Below are 15,701 nucleotides of genomic sequence, written 5' to 3'. Positions count from 1 at the left end.
TAATTCTGGCTCTTTTCCCTTGCCACAAATACCTTGCTATTAATCTGTCTCACTCTAAGAATCTGCTATTAATCTGTCTTTAAGCTTATTTGGTATTTTGGTTGGCAGACATTGAAAAAGGTATAGCATCTGTGGAAGAATATTCATCCTGATTGATTCTATACGGGAACTTAAACTCAAAAAGGGAATAACATTCCATCTATGAATATCAGATTTTATCTTTGAATTTAATGGGCCGTAATTGATGTCGTACAATCTTGAGAAGTCCCTAGGTAATAAAACACCCAAATATTTAATAGATTCAGCATCCCATTTCCAATTGTACATGGTCCTAATCGAGGCTGGTGGATCATAGCTAAATTTTAATATTTGAGTTTTGTTGATATTAATTTTGTAACCCGAAATGAAACCAAATTCCTCTAGTAATTTCATCAATTTTGGGAGTGTCTGAGTAGGTTGTTTTATACTTATCAATAAATCGTCAGCAAATAGGGCCAGTTTTTGTTCTCCAGATTTCATTATTACCCCCTTTATATCCGACCTCTGCCTAATCAGTTGACTCATGGGTTCTATAAACAGGGCAAAGAGGAGCGGCGACGCACAACACCCTTGTCTCGTTCCTCTCTCCAGAATAAATGGATTGGTTAGATCTCCACTGATTTTGACTCTAGCCATTGGTTTATTGTATAAAGCTGCAAATGTGTCAATTATAGTCATATGGAAGCCAAATTTTGAAAGTACTTTATATAAAAATGACCACCTCACAGAGTCGAACGCTTTCTCTGCGTCTAAACTTTATATCAGTGTCTCCAGTTTCTGTTGTGTGATTTGTCTCATAACGTGCAGTTTCCCTGATGTTATCTTGGGTCTGTCTTTGTCTGACAAAGCCAGTCTGGTCCTTGTCTGACAAAGCCAGTCTGGTCCTTATGTATTAATACTGGTAATATCAGTTCTATTCTTTTAGATAATATGGAGGTGAATAGTTTATAATCATTATTTAAAAGACTTACAGGACAGTAATTCCCACAGTCCAATTTGTCTTTCCCCTCTTTAGGTATGACCGAGATCATTGCCTCCCTCCATAAAGGGGGGATATTTTTATTTTCCAAAACCCAATTAAATGTTTTTAATAATGTTGGAATTAGTTGGTCTTGCATTGCTTTGTACCATTCTGTGGGAAAACCATCGGTCCCTGGAGACTTCCCCCCTTTCATTCTCCTGATTGCTAATTGAATTTCTTCTTTTGTTATTTTAGATATTAATTTTCCATTTTGTTCATCAGTGATCTGTGGGAGATTAATCTGGGCCAGAAAGGCATCGATCTGATTGTCATTGCTTTCCTGTGGCTGGGAATATAATGTTTTATAGTATTTTAGGAAGCATTGCTGGATTTTATCCAGACTGGTTTCTATTTCATTTGTTGCAGAGTTTCTTATTTTGTGTACAGTTCTATCTGCTTGTTCTTATCGTGTCTGGATCGACTTTCCAGATCTAGCAGCTTGTCCTCCATTTTAGTGTGCAGCTTTAGCATAGCCGTGATGACTTCCTCTGTGTTTTGGATCCTCTCTTCTGCTTTCTCAATTCGCCCTTCTGCCTCGTTCAGTCTAGCATTCACCTTCACAGTTTCTTCTTTTATTGTCTCTAATTGTTCTTTATTTTCTTGCCGAAACTCTCTTAGTTCTCGCAGAATCAACTCCAAGTCAGCCATTTCTCCACATTTTTTGCTAGCTTAAACCTGTTAGCTGCTAATGATGCTGCGCCCCGTCTTTCTCACTCCCTGTCTTCGGACGGTTTTTAATTGCTCTGAGTGGTGTTATGGCTCATGCCCCCCTGTCTGTTTTTTATGAAATTATTTATTTGACTTGTATGGGGGAATTTATCTAATTTCTCTGGTTCTACCGGGAGCTCTCTCGCTATGCGGCCATCCTTACGATGTTCCGACCGGAAGTCTCTTTTGCTTTTTTATTGATAAGGTCACTTCTATTAGGTCTCAAATTGTACCTTCAGCTTCAGACCCTTCAATCTCTGTCCCCTGCTCGGCTGTCTTTGATCATTTTGAGCCAGTGACTTTTTCCTCTTTAGAGGAGGTTGTTGGTCATTTGAAGCCCTCAGGTTCTCCAAATGATGCTGTCCCCCCTCGACTATTTAAGGAGGTTTTCCCCACTATAGGACCAACTGTTGTTGCAGTTATAAATAGTAGTCTGACCTTGGGTGTGGTCCCTGAAATTTTAAAACATGCAGTAGTTCAACCTCTGATTAAAAAACCTGCTCTAGATCCATCAGTTCTTGCTAATTTCAGGCCTATTTTCAAATTGCCTTTCCTTTCAAAAATCCTGGAGAAGACTGTGTACAGTCAGTTATTGGCCTTTTTGGAAGAACATAATATACTAGAGGTTTTCCAGTCTGGCTTTAAAACCTTGCACAGCACCGAAACTGCTCTTTTAAGAGTTTTTAATGATATCTTTTTAGCTACTGACTCTGGCGACTGGGTTATCCTTGTGCTTTTAGATCTAACTGCTGCATTTGACACAGTGGATCATGAAATATTGATTTCACGTTTAAGGCAGTGGGTGGGCATCAGTGGCATAGCACTGGAGTGGTTTAGGTCATACTTAGCGGATCAAACTTTTTGTATTAGCTTAGGTGACTCTGTTTCCTCCTCTGCTCCTCTTTTGTGTGGGGTCCCACAGGGCTCAGTCCTCGGCCCTCTACTTTTCTCTCTGTATTTGCTTCCACTTGGTTCCATACTTAGAAAGTACGGTATTTCATTTCACTGTTATGCAGATGACAATCAGATTTATGTACCTCTGAAAAAGAAAAATGATAACTCTGTTGGACAACTACTCGATTGTCTCGACAACATAAAGGCCTGAACTTTTTAAATTTTAATGATAAAAAAACAGAAGTGATGGTTTTTGGAGGCACCACTGGGACCCCGCCTGTAGATCTGGGCTCCTTGGCACCCTATATTAAACCTAGTATCACAAACCTAGGAGTTAAAGTGGACCCTGAGCTTAAATTTATCAGTCAGATCAAAGCTGTTGTCAAATCAAGCTTCTTTCATTTGAGGCAGCTGGCCAAAATAAAGCCAATTCTGTCAAGACAACATTTTGAAACTGTAATCCACGCCTTTGTAACTACACGGCTGGACTACTGTAATTCACTATATGTGGGGGTTAGTAGGTCCTCCATCACCCGTCTCCAGATGATACAAAATGCAGCAGCACGTCTTTTAACGGGCACACGTAAACATGAGCACATTTCCCCTATTTTAGCTTCATTACACTGGCTGCCTATTCAATTTAGGATCCATTTTAAAATTCTGTTATTTACTTTTAAATCACTAAATGGTCTTGCCCCGCCATACCTCTCTGAGCTTCTACACTCTTATAAACCTGTCCGCTCTCTCAGATCAGATGATCAGCTGCTCCTGATTGTGCCTAAAACTAAGCTTAAGCTCAGAGGGGACCGTGCCTTTGCTGTGTCTGCCCCTAAACTATGGAATGATCTGCCTTTGCATGTTAAGCAGGCCTCTTTTTATCTATTTTTAAAACCCTTCTTAAAACCCATCTTTTCTCTTTGGCTTTTGACACCTAGTAAGATGTCGACTTTATTTACTTGATTTAATTTGTTACTTTGAATGCTTTTATTGTGTGGTTATTAATTGTACATATGTTTATTTTTTTCTGTACAGCACTTTGGTCAACTTTGGTTGTTGTAAAGTGCTTAACAAATAAAGTTGGTATGGTAAGTTGGTATAGTTATATATGTATTTCATGTCGAGTGGCCATGATTACCTGACAGAATGGATAAGTTAACAGATGTCAGTGTCATGGATGTATTGACTGAACGGATATAGACCGGAAAATAAAGGTAATTTGCGTTTGATATTTTTGATACAGTTATCAGTTTTAGAATTCCATTTTTTAATGAATTCGAGCAAGCTAGGGAGAGAGAGAGAGTAGTTACAGTGAAGCTTTTGGCTTATAAGAAACACAACAACATGGCGGTCTCTTTTAAATTAACCGGGCAAAGGTTGACATTCAGCTGCTGAATGTATGTGTGAGTGCGCAATTTCTTTCTAGAAAAATAGATAACGTTAGACATATAAAGTTCCCACCTCAATAATAAAGCTGCAAATTTTTAGTGCAAATGCATACAGGCATGTCTGCTTCATAATACAACATTAAAGCTACCTTTTAGTAAGCAAATGTGTCACCCCTCGCCTTTTGATGGCTTGGAATTCCAATGGGAATAGGATATGCGTGTTTAGACGTGAAATGAATCCAAAATCAACATAATATATTGCGATGATCACAAGATATTACTCATGGAATGATTTAACATACTTGGCTAAAAACATGTCTCTCATCTTTCAGGGATGAAGTGTGTATCCAATGTTCGCCAGACCCATCCATGAACATTTTCCAACGTGGAATAACACAAAATAGATATAATTTTAAAGCTTAGAATCTCATCTTTTTAATGCATCTAACCATTTTGAAAAACTCCTAACGACTGCTGAGAAGTGCCTCTAAACCGGAGTTTACCACCCGTGGGCGCCACCTGGCTACGGAAATAATGAACAATTTTTTAAACTATCCTTTATGCTATCACCACGAAATTTTAACCAGATGCAGCTCACATGTAGGAGAGCATCACTAATGCATCACTAAATTATTTTTATCCGATCTTATTGCGTTCTTGAGTTATTCCATGTCAAAAAAAAAAAAAAAAAAATTATTTAAAAAAATTATATATATTTTTTGCCTTTTATCAGCTGTTTCTCAGCAAGAAAATGTCCAAATGTAATGTAATTTATATTTTCTTAAAATTTAATTAAATTTTTTAAAAAAATTTCAATTTAATTTGTTCTATCAAATGATACCTACCTTTTGACTCTCCTTGCTACAGTTTTGGAGTTATGAGTCTTTACTTTTGTGTGTGTCACTCAGGGAAAAAAAACTCTAAAAAAGCCTTCAGGTCTTAAAGTGTTAAGGGGGGAGCTGTGAAAGGTACAGCAGTCTGCCCCAAAAATGTTCCTCTTGTGGCAGTACAGGAAAACGGATGTTTTTTTTTTTTTTTTTTTTTTTGCTGTGTGGCCGGATGGAGGAGGAAATGAAATTATCCGGAAGTAGGAAATGAAATTATCCAGAAGTAGGAAATGCGTAAGGAAATGCGTATATAAGGAGGAGTTGTAAGAGGGAAAATAGGAGGGTAAAATAAAAAGAGAGAAGCAGGTTACCTGAGACAACCGCCTAGTTGGTGAGATGGATATCGCTGCTGTGTTTGGGCCAAGCGGGACTGTGTGATTTTGAACTAATGTGTCTATTTTATAGTTTTTACTCCTGCAGGTCATTAGACATGGCATAGGATAATTCTAAGGCGTGGTGGTTAAAGATGAGACTTATTTTGAAGATTCGAGAGACAGATAAGTGCATTCAGCATTTAAACTAAAGATAACCTCAAACATGGCTACTAGCATAACATATTTTAGATGGTGGTAATGGTTTTTATTTTAAAGTTAAACATTTACATTTTAACCTTGTAAACATTTACATTTTAACCTTATAACCTTTTAAGGGTCTACATTTAAACACTGTCTTCTTTGTTTGATCAGAATGATAAACGTAAATGTTTTAAGATTTGACGGCAGAGACAAAGAGACACATTGGCTAAGTCACTAGTAAATTATCCAGAGAAACCCCTCAAATTTATGGAAGGCTGATGGGCAAACAAAAGGAGGAGTGAATATAGCTGATAAAAGTTTTTTTTTATCCATTAAATGGATGGATGACATTAGATGTCTAGAGAAGTATGATTTATGTAGGGTTGAAGGAGGAAGAAGCCATAAGGCTGTCTGTGTAACCTAGGGGTTAAGATTTGAGTAAAATAATACTTTGGTTTCTGTAAAACAATAGAAGATAATAATGGGACTGAGACAATAATGATAATATATTTTTGGATCTACATACTAACAATTTGATGGGATAGAGTGACAAAATTATAAGCAGTTGAAATTATTGTGATTAAAAAAAATGTAAAACTGTTTCAAAAACAGCTTTAAAGAAATTGATAATGTCTTATAGTAAAAATTTGTATAATTTATAAGTGATATGGAAGATTATATTAAAAAAAAAATCTGTCAGTTTGTGTTTATGTTTATGACAATTTTGGTGCAGTGGCAAGATTAATGGGATGAAAAAGATCACTGCCAGTGCCAAAGAAGAGGGTTAAGATTTTGGTCATTTAGCCTAAGCAGTTATACTTGACAAGACATTTGAGTTTAAAACTGACTTTAAAGGAAGTCTTAATTATTTGATTTTGAATACTGTACCTTTGACAGTCTCAAAATACTGTGAAATGTTGTGAAAATTGAGTTTCAGATTAAAAATAATTAAGTATTGATTATGATTAACAGTGAAGCCATGATAAAGATATATGTCAGTCAAGACAAACAAAATTTTAGTATAATTGAATTTATATGTTTTGATGCTTATTTCATTTTGATGAAATGTTTTTAATGAAATGTTTTAAGATTAACAAGTTTATTATTATTCATGTTATTTATTTATTTAATTTTTTTGGGCTATAATGGATCTGATGTGAAAATAAATCTTAACAAAAGGGTTATTACGTAAAAGCAACAATTCTATGTTTTATTGAAAATGATAATTGAAATGGTTATGGTCATGTAAATTTGTTTTCTTTTATTTCTATTTTTAAAGGTGTTTAAAAAGAGAGAGAGATTTAAAAGATGTTCTGCAATTAATGAGGTACATGATATGTCTATAGACTGTAAACTGAACAATAATTTAAGAAACTTAAAATACTTAGATGGATTATGATGGGTCTTATTTATTTTTTGTTGTTTATTTTGACTTAGACCACAATTTTGTTTTTAACTTTAAAAATTATCTATGGGGTATAGTGAAAGGATCCATCTTCTTGTATTATATAATGAATTGGTAAATATTGTTTTCTAAAAACCAGTGTATATATCCTGGTGTTTATGATTACAGGCAATGTCTGTATTTAGTATCTGAGGAGTGACTGAGGGTCTGGCCCATGCCAGGAATGCAGTAACAGTGATTATTCGTTTAGCCCGGTTACCAGAGAATAAAAATATATTTGTTTTGTAGTCAAGGAATTTGATGATAAACCGAATAACAAAGATTGATATAAAGACAACTATGTGTAAGGATTGAAGGTCAATAATGCACTATGTGCTCTGTAGAATATTCTGTAATATGTTAAGTCCTTTGAGGGAAAACCTATTGTCTATTTTATACAATTGTAACCTGTCAGGGGAACATGGGTCAGCAATGTTAAATTTTGAAGCAGCCTAAATTGTTAAGACCAGATGAGGTGTTTGGGGCTCCACATTGGCCTTAAGGGGGGACTGAAGGGGTGGATTCTGGAATCCACTGCCGCTTCAATATATATCTTTTAAGTTATTAATCAACATTTATATTTCTGTTAAATTATTTTAATGTTAAAGCATCTATTTTCCTCTGTACCTCTCACTGAGAGAAAAAGAACATGTTATCAGTATGTTTTGGGAAAGTTTCCTGCTCAGAGCAGAGCTCAGATCAAGAAGCTGTGAATCATGTGTATCTGTGTATGTGCACTAAGTGTTCTGTGCAGGTCCCTTCTTACTGGACAACTGGCATTCTGCTTGAGACCAGCAGACACTATGTCATGACCCCAAAAGGACATCCAGTACCTAAATTCAGGGTCCCCTTGTCAGCATCGTGACGAATGAAGATATGCTTCTGACTATCTGTCCACATGTGGAAGATTACCAAATTTGTCTATTTTTCTTAGCCAATCAGAATCATTCAACCTGAAGTAATGATGTAGTTAGTTGACTCTGTTAGAGTATAATTGTTGTGGAAATGTGAATGTAGGCAGAGTGACCTACAAACTCCCTGTGAGACTTGAAGCTGGCTTCTGCTGATGAAACTGCAAACTATTCTTCATTAAATTTTTCTTCAGTTTATTTATTTATTTTTTTTAAACTTTGACTCCGGGTCTTTATTCAACATATCTGGTTTCAAGGGTCCTAAACTGTTTATCCCCAACACTGTTTCGCTTGCTCAAAAAAAATACATCATCAAAACAACAAATGGTCAGAGAAGGAGAAGATGTCCCCTTAAAAGAAAGAGTGACCATGGAGGTTAAACTGTATTTGCCTAAGCCTTCCATATTCTCTGATGCTGACCCACTGGCATGGTGGAAGATTCATGTTCAAGAGTTACCTCTCGTTGGCAAGGTAGCAAGAAACAATTCTCTGCATCCCAGCCACCAGTGTGCCCTCTGAGAGGGTGTTCAGTTCTAGTGGACACATCCTCATACCTCAACACTCCAAACTTAATCCAGGAAAGGTGAACATGCTCACATTGCTGCATCATAACTTGGACTGAAAGTGAAATGTGTAGAAAGTGGGCATGTGCCCAAAAACCTTGTTGAGCTGAAGGTGTAATGACAACATTTTTTCAAAAAAATTTTTTACAGAAATTATTTATGTTCTTTTGATTATTGTTGAGCTGCAGGTTTTGGCTCACTTAAGTGACTGCTTTTATTTTAATTTAATTAAGGAGAATTCAGTTATTTATTTTAATTATTTAACCTGACATGTTTATTGTTTACTGTTCCAAAATGTTCTATATGTTCCTTAAAAATAAAATATGTTGTGTTCAGAGGAAAAAGGTTTTTTTTTTTTTTTTTACCCAGACAGTTAAAAAATAACACATTTTAGAGCTGTAATCAGGATACCGTGAAACTGATATTTTCTTCATGAAAGAATTGGGAAACTTATTATAGATTCATAGATGTTTTTATTGAGCTTTTTATTTTTGCATACATATCACCACATTTTAAGCTGCTATTAATTTCAAGCCCATATGAGAGAATTTATTTTGTAAATTAGGAAGTTTGTAGGCTAGTAAGTGCTTCAAGTACAATAATAATCAACTTTGCAAAGTCATACTTCAGAATTAATTGTAATAAACATTGTAAACATTCTACTGGCTACAATTAGTGCAACAGTAATCCCAGTTGTCTTCATAATCTGTGTAGCACCACAGGTAATCTTCACCATGTTTGCCACAGAGGTGATTAGATCTGCATGTTTGGCCATTCACAGCAGAGTGGCAGTCATCAGAAGTACAGCACTGGTCGTAATTGCCTTTGTCATCTGTGTAGCACCACAGATATTTTGCATTATATTTGGCACATGCATGGTTGCTGTGGCAGTGCTGCCCATTTTTAGCTTTACTTCTCCACAGTGGAGGGCTGCAGTAATCCCAGGTGTTGTAGATGGTGTTACACCAGTAGTAATCTTTGCCGTATGTGGCGCAGGGGTGATCATCCTTGCACCTCTCTCCTTTATACGTGATAAGGGAGTACCGGGGTGAGCACTCTATCGGCGTCTGGCCTGAGTAACACCTGTAGCTCTTTAAATTGCCCTGGTACAGGCAGGGAGAGGAGCAGCAGGGCTTGGTTTCACCTTCTGTGTAGCACTGACAGCTGTCACTAGAGTCTGAGATCCTCGAGCACTGCGATCCATCCGCTGCAGTCTTCTGCTTCTCTGGGACCAATAGGCATTCAACAGCATCTGACCCCTCAGATATTTCCCTTTTTCTGAGCTCATCATGAAAAAAATTTTTAACTAGTTTTACAGCCCTAATTATAAGACAAGCACTTCCATAACCCTTCAAATGCTCTACTACACTGCAGAAAGTGCTCATGCTGTCAAACGTTAATTGTGCTGTCAACTTACTCAACTTGATATTATCGTTAGATATGTCACTGTTTTTGGTCCTTTTCAGCGTATTATATATGTTGTGCGCATCTGGGGTCATTTGGAGTCTTTGGTTCCCTGGCAGATCAATTAATTTCTTAAATACATTACGAACTGTTTCTAATTTATTATTGTCACCATAACATTCATCATCAAAAATCTTAATTGACTGTTGAGTTCCTGAGAGCTCACTGTAGAGTCTGCTGAGCTTTTCATTCAGCGTGAAGACACTCATCAGGCTTATTCCAGGCTCTGCTGGCTTGTTTTCCCCCATATAGCCGAAGGAGAAAGACTTTTCTTCACTGGGGTGTTTATAACAGACAGCCGTCCAGATGTGAGAGGGCACCGTCACCCTATCAGGGTCGTTAGAGATTTCCCTTTGTGGTATCCGTAGATTCGCATTAGGTACTGTACCTGTGACAATGTAGATTGTTGTGTCTGTAGTCTGTTGATCATCATCACTATCAACATCACTATTATCAATAACTTTTTTGTCAACATTAAGCCTGTCATTTAAAAATTTCCTCAAAGTTCCCTCCCAGTTCTTCCAGGGGACACGGTTGAAACATGCGTCCATAGGTGCTGCATTGGTCAGTGTGAACGTTGCCTTACGGCCATCACCGCAGCTGAAGCTGTTGGGGTTCAGATGTCCCTGATCATATCCGGTGTCACTGTAGTCACTGCTTATGGCTTGATACCTTTTAATAATAATTTTTTCATTATCACTCAAGTCTTTCTCAAGGACCATATGATCAGTATGGTGTTGAGGTTGAGAAATCTACAGAAGAAATGTTATGTTAGATGGCTTAATGTCTAATTTATTTGATTAAATTATAAGTCAATTTGTATAAAAGTGTCTGCTAAATAAATAAATGTAAATGTACATATTATTTACGATGACAAAACAGAATGACGACCAATAATTTAATTAACAGAACTGCTAGTGCACTAATATGCATTAATTCATGCTTAACTAATGCACAGATAATGTATGTTAATGTAGAGTTGTATGACTCATGAAGAAATAAACCATTAATTAATGATTACTGCGTCAGCAAATAAGAGTCTATCTGATTAATAGATTAAGTAATATATGAATTGCTATTAATTAAATGTGTCATAATGTATTATTTCTTTAATAACATTTTATTAACTAATAGTGTAAGTTAATGTGTTAATTTCCACAATGGGTTGAAGCCACATGTTTCAAATTCCAGTTGTCTGCTTTAATTAATCATTAACTAATGATTTGCAAAATTATCATTATGTTATGACTTTACTTGTTGAGTTACTGTTGATGTCATTATTGTTTTGACATCTACACTAAGCCATGGATTTAAATTTCCAGCCTTTTACAACCGTGATTCCACTGTACCAGATAAACTGCTGCATCCAGAACCTTGTTGTTCATGGCACAGGAATATGTCAGGTTAAGCTTGAGGTCTAAGATTCAAAGGTAGAACACTGAGAACATACGGCCCGGCACTGCTATTTCATAACACTGTGTTAAGACCGGAGAAAGAGAATAGAACCCATTATAATCAGCGTAGTGGATGCGGCAACACAACGAAATGTCACTTCTGTTATGAAGGACAAATGGACTTGCAATGGTCCATCATGTCCAGTGTAAACAGCTGTTGCGGCACGACTCGATAATGGCCACGTCCAGTTTAAACACAGTGTTACAGTGGTCAGTAGTTCAGATTGTGGTGTGCTGATATTTGTGTGCAGCCCAACTTACCCATCCTTCAAACACATTCTCTGACATTACACTCACTGCATGTGCAAATGTCAAAAACCCATAAATGATATATTACTCAACAGTTAATTAATAGTCATGTGCCTCAACAAGTAAAGTCATAACATAATGATACATTTACTAATTATTAGTTAATGTTTAATTAAAGCAGACACCTGGAAGTTGAAGTACATGGCTTTACCTAATTATGGTAATTACCACATTAACTTACACTTTTATGTTATTAAGGAATTAATACATTATGCCACATTTAATTAATAAAAACTCATATATTACTTAATCTATTACTCATATAGATTCTTTATTAATTGCTGATGCAGTAATCATTAATTAATGGTTTAGTTCTTCATGAGTCATACATTAACACATGATTATCTGTGCATTAGTTAAGCATGAATTAATGCATATTAGTGCACCCGTATTGTAAAGTGTTACCATGCAGAGCTTAAACTGCTAATGAAAGTCTTTTGTTAGAGAAGCACATATAGTCACCTGTCGCTCGACATGCCAGTCATTTTTCCTTCCACTGTCGCTTGTACAGTCAGGATCAAATGTGTAGGCGCTGTAAAGGGGAATCCTGTGAGAAACTGAGTACAGCGTAGCGTAATAAGAGCCTCCTTGTTCGTACATCTGACAGATTTTCTTGGCATTCTGATCTATTCCTTCTGGTTCTTTGTTTTGGTAGAAAAACTCACTACACTCATTAAAGCTTGTGACCACTTTTGCCTGAGCACTGAATGCTCTCAGCACAATACAGATGAGCAGACCCAGGACAAACATGGTGTGAAGCTGGTCTTGTGTTATAGAGCAGAGACACCAGAAGCACAGCTGCTTTAAGTACACAGAGTCAGAAATGTTGTTGTGGGTGTGACTGAAATGAACAAATGAGAAGAAATGAGAAATATGATAGGACCTTTGTTTCATCATGCATATGGGACTAATGTTATAGAGCTGTCATGTGTACAAAAACCCTGATTTAAAATAAAACTAATTGTGCAGTATTATAAATGAAGTGTTTGCAAGTTCCACTTCAGTTTTCTAATGCATGTTGTTTCACTTCTGTGTATGGAACGAGGAGCAGGTTTTTTGAAAGCATCTTTGTTTTCTCCCACTCCATCATTGCTCAGAGTGTGTTTTTCTCAGTAGCGAGTGAGAAGCTAGAGCTCTAAGCCTTGGAATTGAGACATTACAGAAATCAGTATCACTTTATAATAATGTTCAGTCTAGGGCTGTCACAATATTAGATTTTTCACACCACAGCATTTACAATTTGTCTACATAAATTTAATTCAATATTTAACTATTTTTTTTCTAATTTGAACTTTCAATTCAATCTTACAGTCGACAATGCAAATGTGGGTGGAAAGCCTTGCGATCAAAACTATCCATTATGTTAGAAGAATTTTAAACACTTACAGAAAAAACATGAATTTCCCCATATTTCCCACATTGACCACTTTGTTCACATATGATCTTCCCAAAAAATACAGAGTGATCATGGCACCTCAGAATACAGTGTTTTAGTCTATTATTTATTAATTAATTAATTTATTTATTTAATTAATTTATTGTCAGTGTAATATAGCATTTAAATCTACATCAAATACAAATAAATAGATGAATAAAATCGCTAGATGTACGATGTTAACTGTGACGTAATTTGAATGGGAAACCACTAACAGCGCTCACGGACTTTTGGAGTACTGCGCATGCGCGTCATTTTGATCTGTAACGGTCGTCAGTCAGCCAGGAGTTCACGGAGTAAAAGGTAAGAGCTATAACTTTATTTTTAGTCGTCACTTTTCACATATGTAATGTTAATTGCTACTTTGAATGTATACTTTGTATTGTCATGGTTTTTTTTTAACTTTATTTGTCAATTTAATGCCCTGTTTTGTTTCATTTGCTCACACGGAGACGCATTTGATATTTTCAGATTTCCGTTTTAACGTTAGTTGTTTTTAATTTGGACACTAGTGAAAACTAACGTTACACACAAACTGTTTAAATTTCAGCTGTAGACTGTTTTCAATGAACCAGTTGAGCCGATTCAATAACAAGAGATGCTTATTTGTCATGACCTACAGGTTTACATGTGTCATTCATTACTGTAAAAAAATCTACTTTTTATTTTTAGTAGCAGAAGCAGAGATGGTTTGTGCAACAGCAACAAGGTGAGAATGATGAGACACTTTAAGAAGTAGAATAATATTTTTAAATTAAGCACTGTTAAGCAAATTATATTATTTTATTTGTGTAATTTATGAATTGATATGTTCTCTGCACTTAATATCTGTTAATATCTGTTTCTGTCTGGAACAGGTGCAGGTCCAAACCCATCTGTCAAGACGCTTGTCCACTTGCTGTCCGGCCCACCAGCCCAACGATTGTGCTGGTGAGCCTCTGACCACAAGTCATAGGTACAGGATAATGTTCATAGTCAAGTCATCTTCATTTATGTAACACTTTATACAAAACAGCTTTACAGTAATAAACATGTAATTAACAGAATTCAAAATTCAACAGTTGAATTTAAATATAAAGGCCAAACTACAGATTTAAAAACAACAGTAGTCAACTTGACCCTAGTTGAAGTGAAACACTAGGTGTGTGTTAGAAAAATACTAATATTTTTAGGTCTGTACTTCCAAATGATTCCTCAAGCTTTAAAACACACATCACAAATTACAACATGTTGACTTTGAGCCCATATTGGACAGTTGGCAAATCTGTAGTGTAACAAATTTAACATAATAGTATTTTCCTCAAACACACCTATTGTTTCACTTCAGAAGAAGTTGATTTGTCAATTGATGTCATGTGGCCGCCTTGTGTGAACACACAGAGATGGATTATTTTTCTAAATATCTCTGTTTGTATTCCACAGAAAAAGAGAATGTCATAATCAACTGGAACAGCTTGAGGGTAAGTAAATGATGATATAATTTCTGTTTTTGGGTGGATTATCCCTTAGAGTTAAGTTAGCTTAAATGAGTGACTTTGTGATATTCCACTATCTCTTCATTTGTAAAAGTGAAAATGCAGTGCAGAAGTGTAAAGAAAGGCTAATTTGACCTCTCCTCAATCAATCGTTTCTTTACTGTACTGTCCAAAAATATGCCCATTAAATATCTTTCTAAAAATTGTTTTAGTTCCAGTGTAAACAAAAATATCAGGAAATCCTAAACTAGTCAGAAGACAAAGTGCATGCCCTCTGTACCTGTACAGATGTTCAGTTATTGTGTTTTGTCTTTTGTATGAGTACAGTGGTAGAGATAGAAGAAGTGCCCTTGACGAGGAAACCATGGTAGCCATCTATACGGTAAGTCAATACTTGGTGAAAGGAAAATTTACTAGAAACATTAAGTTATAAAAAATAACTGATTTTTGTCTCACAGTCAAGAAGAGATTTCCAAATGTGTCCAAAGAGGCTTTGAGGATTTGAACTGGGGAAACTGAGACTTCTTGAAAGCAAAAAAGTTACATTTGTAACTTGCTGATTTTTTTATTCAAATGTTCATGTGTTATAGACAACAAATAAAAGTTTTTTCAAATGTGACATGTGAATGTATTTTCTTGGGTTGAAATATATGTAGAGCAAAATATATATATATTTTTTTGTAAAATATATTTTGAAAATATATTTTTTTAAAAATATACAAAAAATGGCCAAAAAGTACATTTTTAGAAAATATATTTATGTAAATATATTTGAAAATATATTTTTTAAAAATATACAAAAAATGGCCAAAAAATATATTTTTAGAAAATATATTTATATTTGAAAATATATTTTTAGCGAATATATTTTTTGGCCATTTTTTGTATATTTTGAAATATATTTGAAAATATATTTTTTTACCGTATGGGAGTCAACCGATTTGTTCAAATGACTGATTCATTCAGGAACGACGCTCGGATTCATTCGTTCTAAACGCGGATTCAGTCAGATTTCTGTTGCACAGGGCTCTGTTCTGCTGTTCATGATTTTGACATTTTTGTTGGCAAAATAAAGGCAAAAAACTATTACTGTGTCTAAAATGTTACTCACATTGTTCATTTCACAATAAGTTGAAGGTACATTGCATTTGTGCTGATTTGGGGAAAACGGCACTTTTGCTCGTGTGATATTGTAAC

At 35.6% G+C, this 15,701-nt stretch overlaps 1 protein-coding gene and 1 long non-coding RNA gene across 2 annotated transcripts; one reads left to right on the top strand and one right to left on the bottom strand.

The window, feature by feature from the left end:
* Nucleotides 1-8,820: 8,820 nt before the first annotated feature.
* LOC125254251 lies at nt 8,821-12,382 on the bottom strand. The gene is made up of 2 exons (XM_048168796.1): nt 12,057-12,382; nt 8,821-10,583 (listed from the first exon to the last, which is right to left on the bottom strand). Exons 1-2 carry the CDS (start codon nt 12,342-12,344, stop codon nt 9,027-9,029), a joined length of 1,845 nt encoding a protein of 614 aa, XP_048024753.1. The 5' UTR covers nt 12,345-12,382; the 3' UTR covers nt 8,821-9,026.
* A 992-nt stretch (nt 12,383-13,374) lies between these two features.
* LOC125254278 lies at nt 13,375-15,094 on the top strand. Its single transcript, XR_007181625.1, has 5 exons — nt 13,375-13,738; nt 13,887-13,984; nt 14,452-14,489; nt 14,832-14,886; nt 14,963-15,094. It is a non-coding gene; the product is annotated as an uncharacterized LOC125254278 (long non-coding RNA).
* Nucleotides 15,095-15,701: the final 607 nt, after the last annotated feature.

This window comes from Megalobrama amblycephala, linkage group LG19, assembly GCF_018812025.1.
Source record: "Megalobrama amblycephala isolate DHTTF-2021 linkage group LG19, ASM1881202v1, whole genome shotgun sequence".
Taxonomy (NCBI): Eukaryota; Metazoa; Chordata; class Actinopteri; order Cypriniformes; family Xenocyprididae; genus Megalobrama; species Megalobrama amblycephala.
This window is presented reverse-complemented; position numbering and strand designations above follow the sequence as displayed.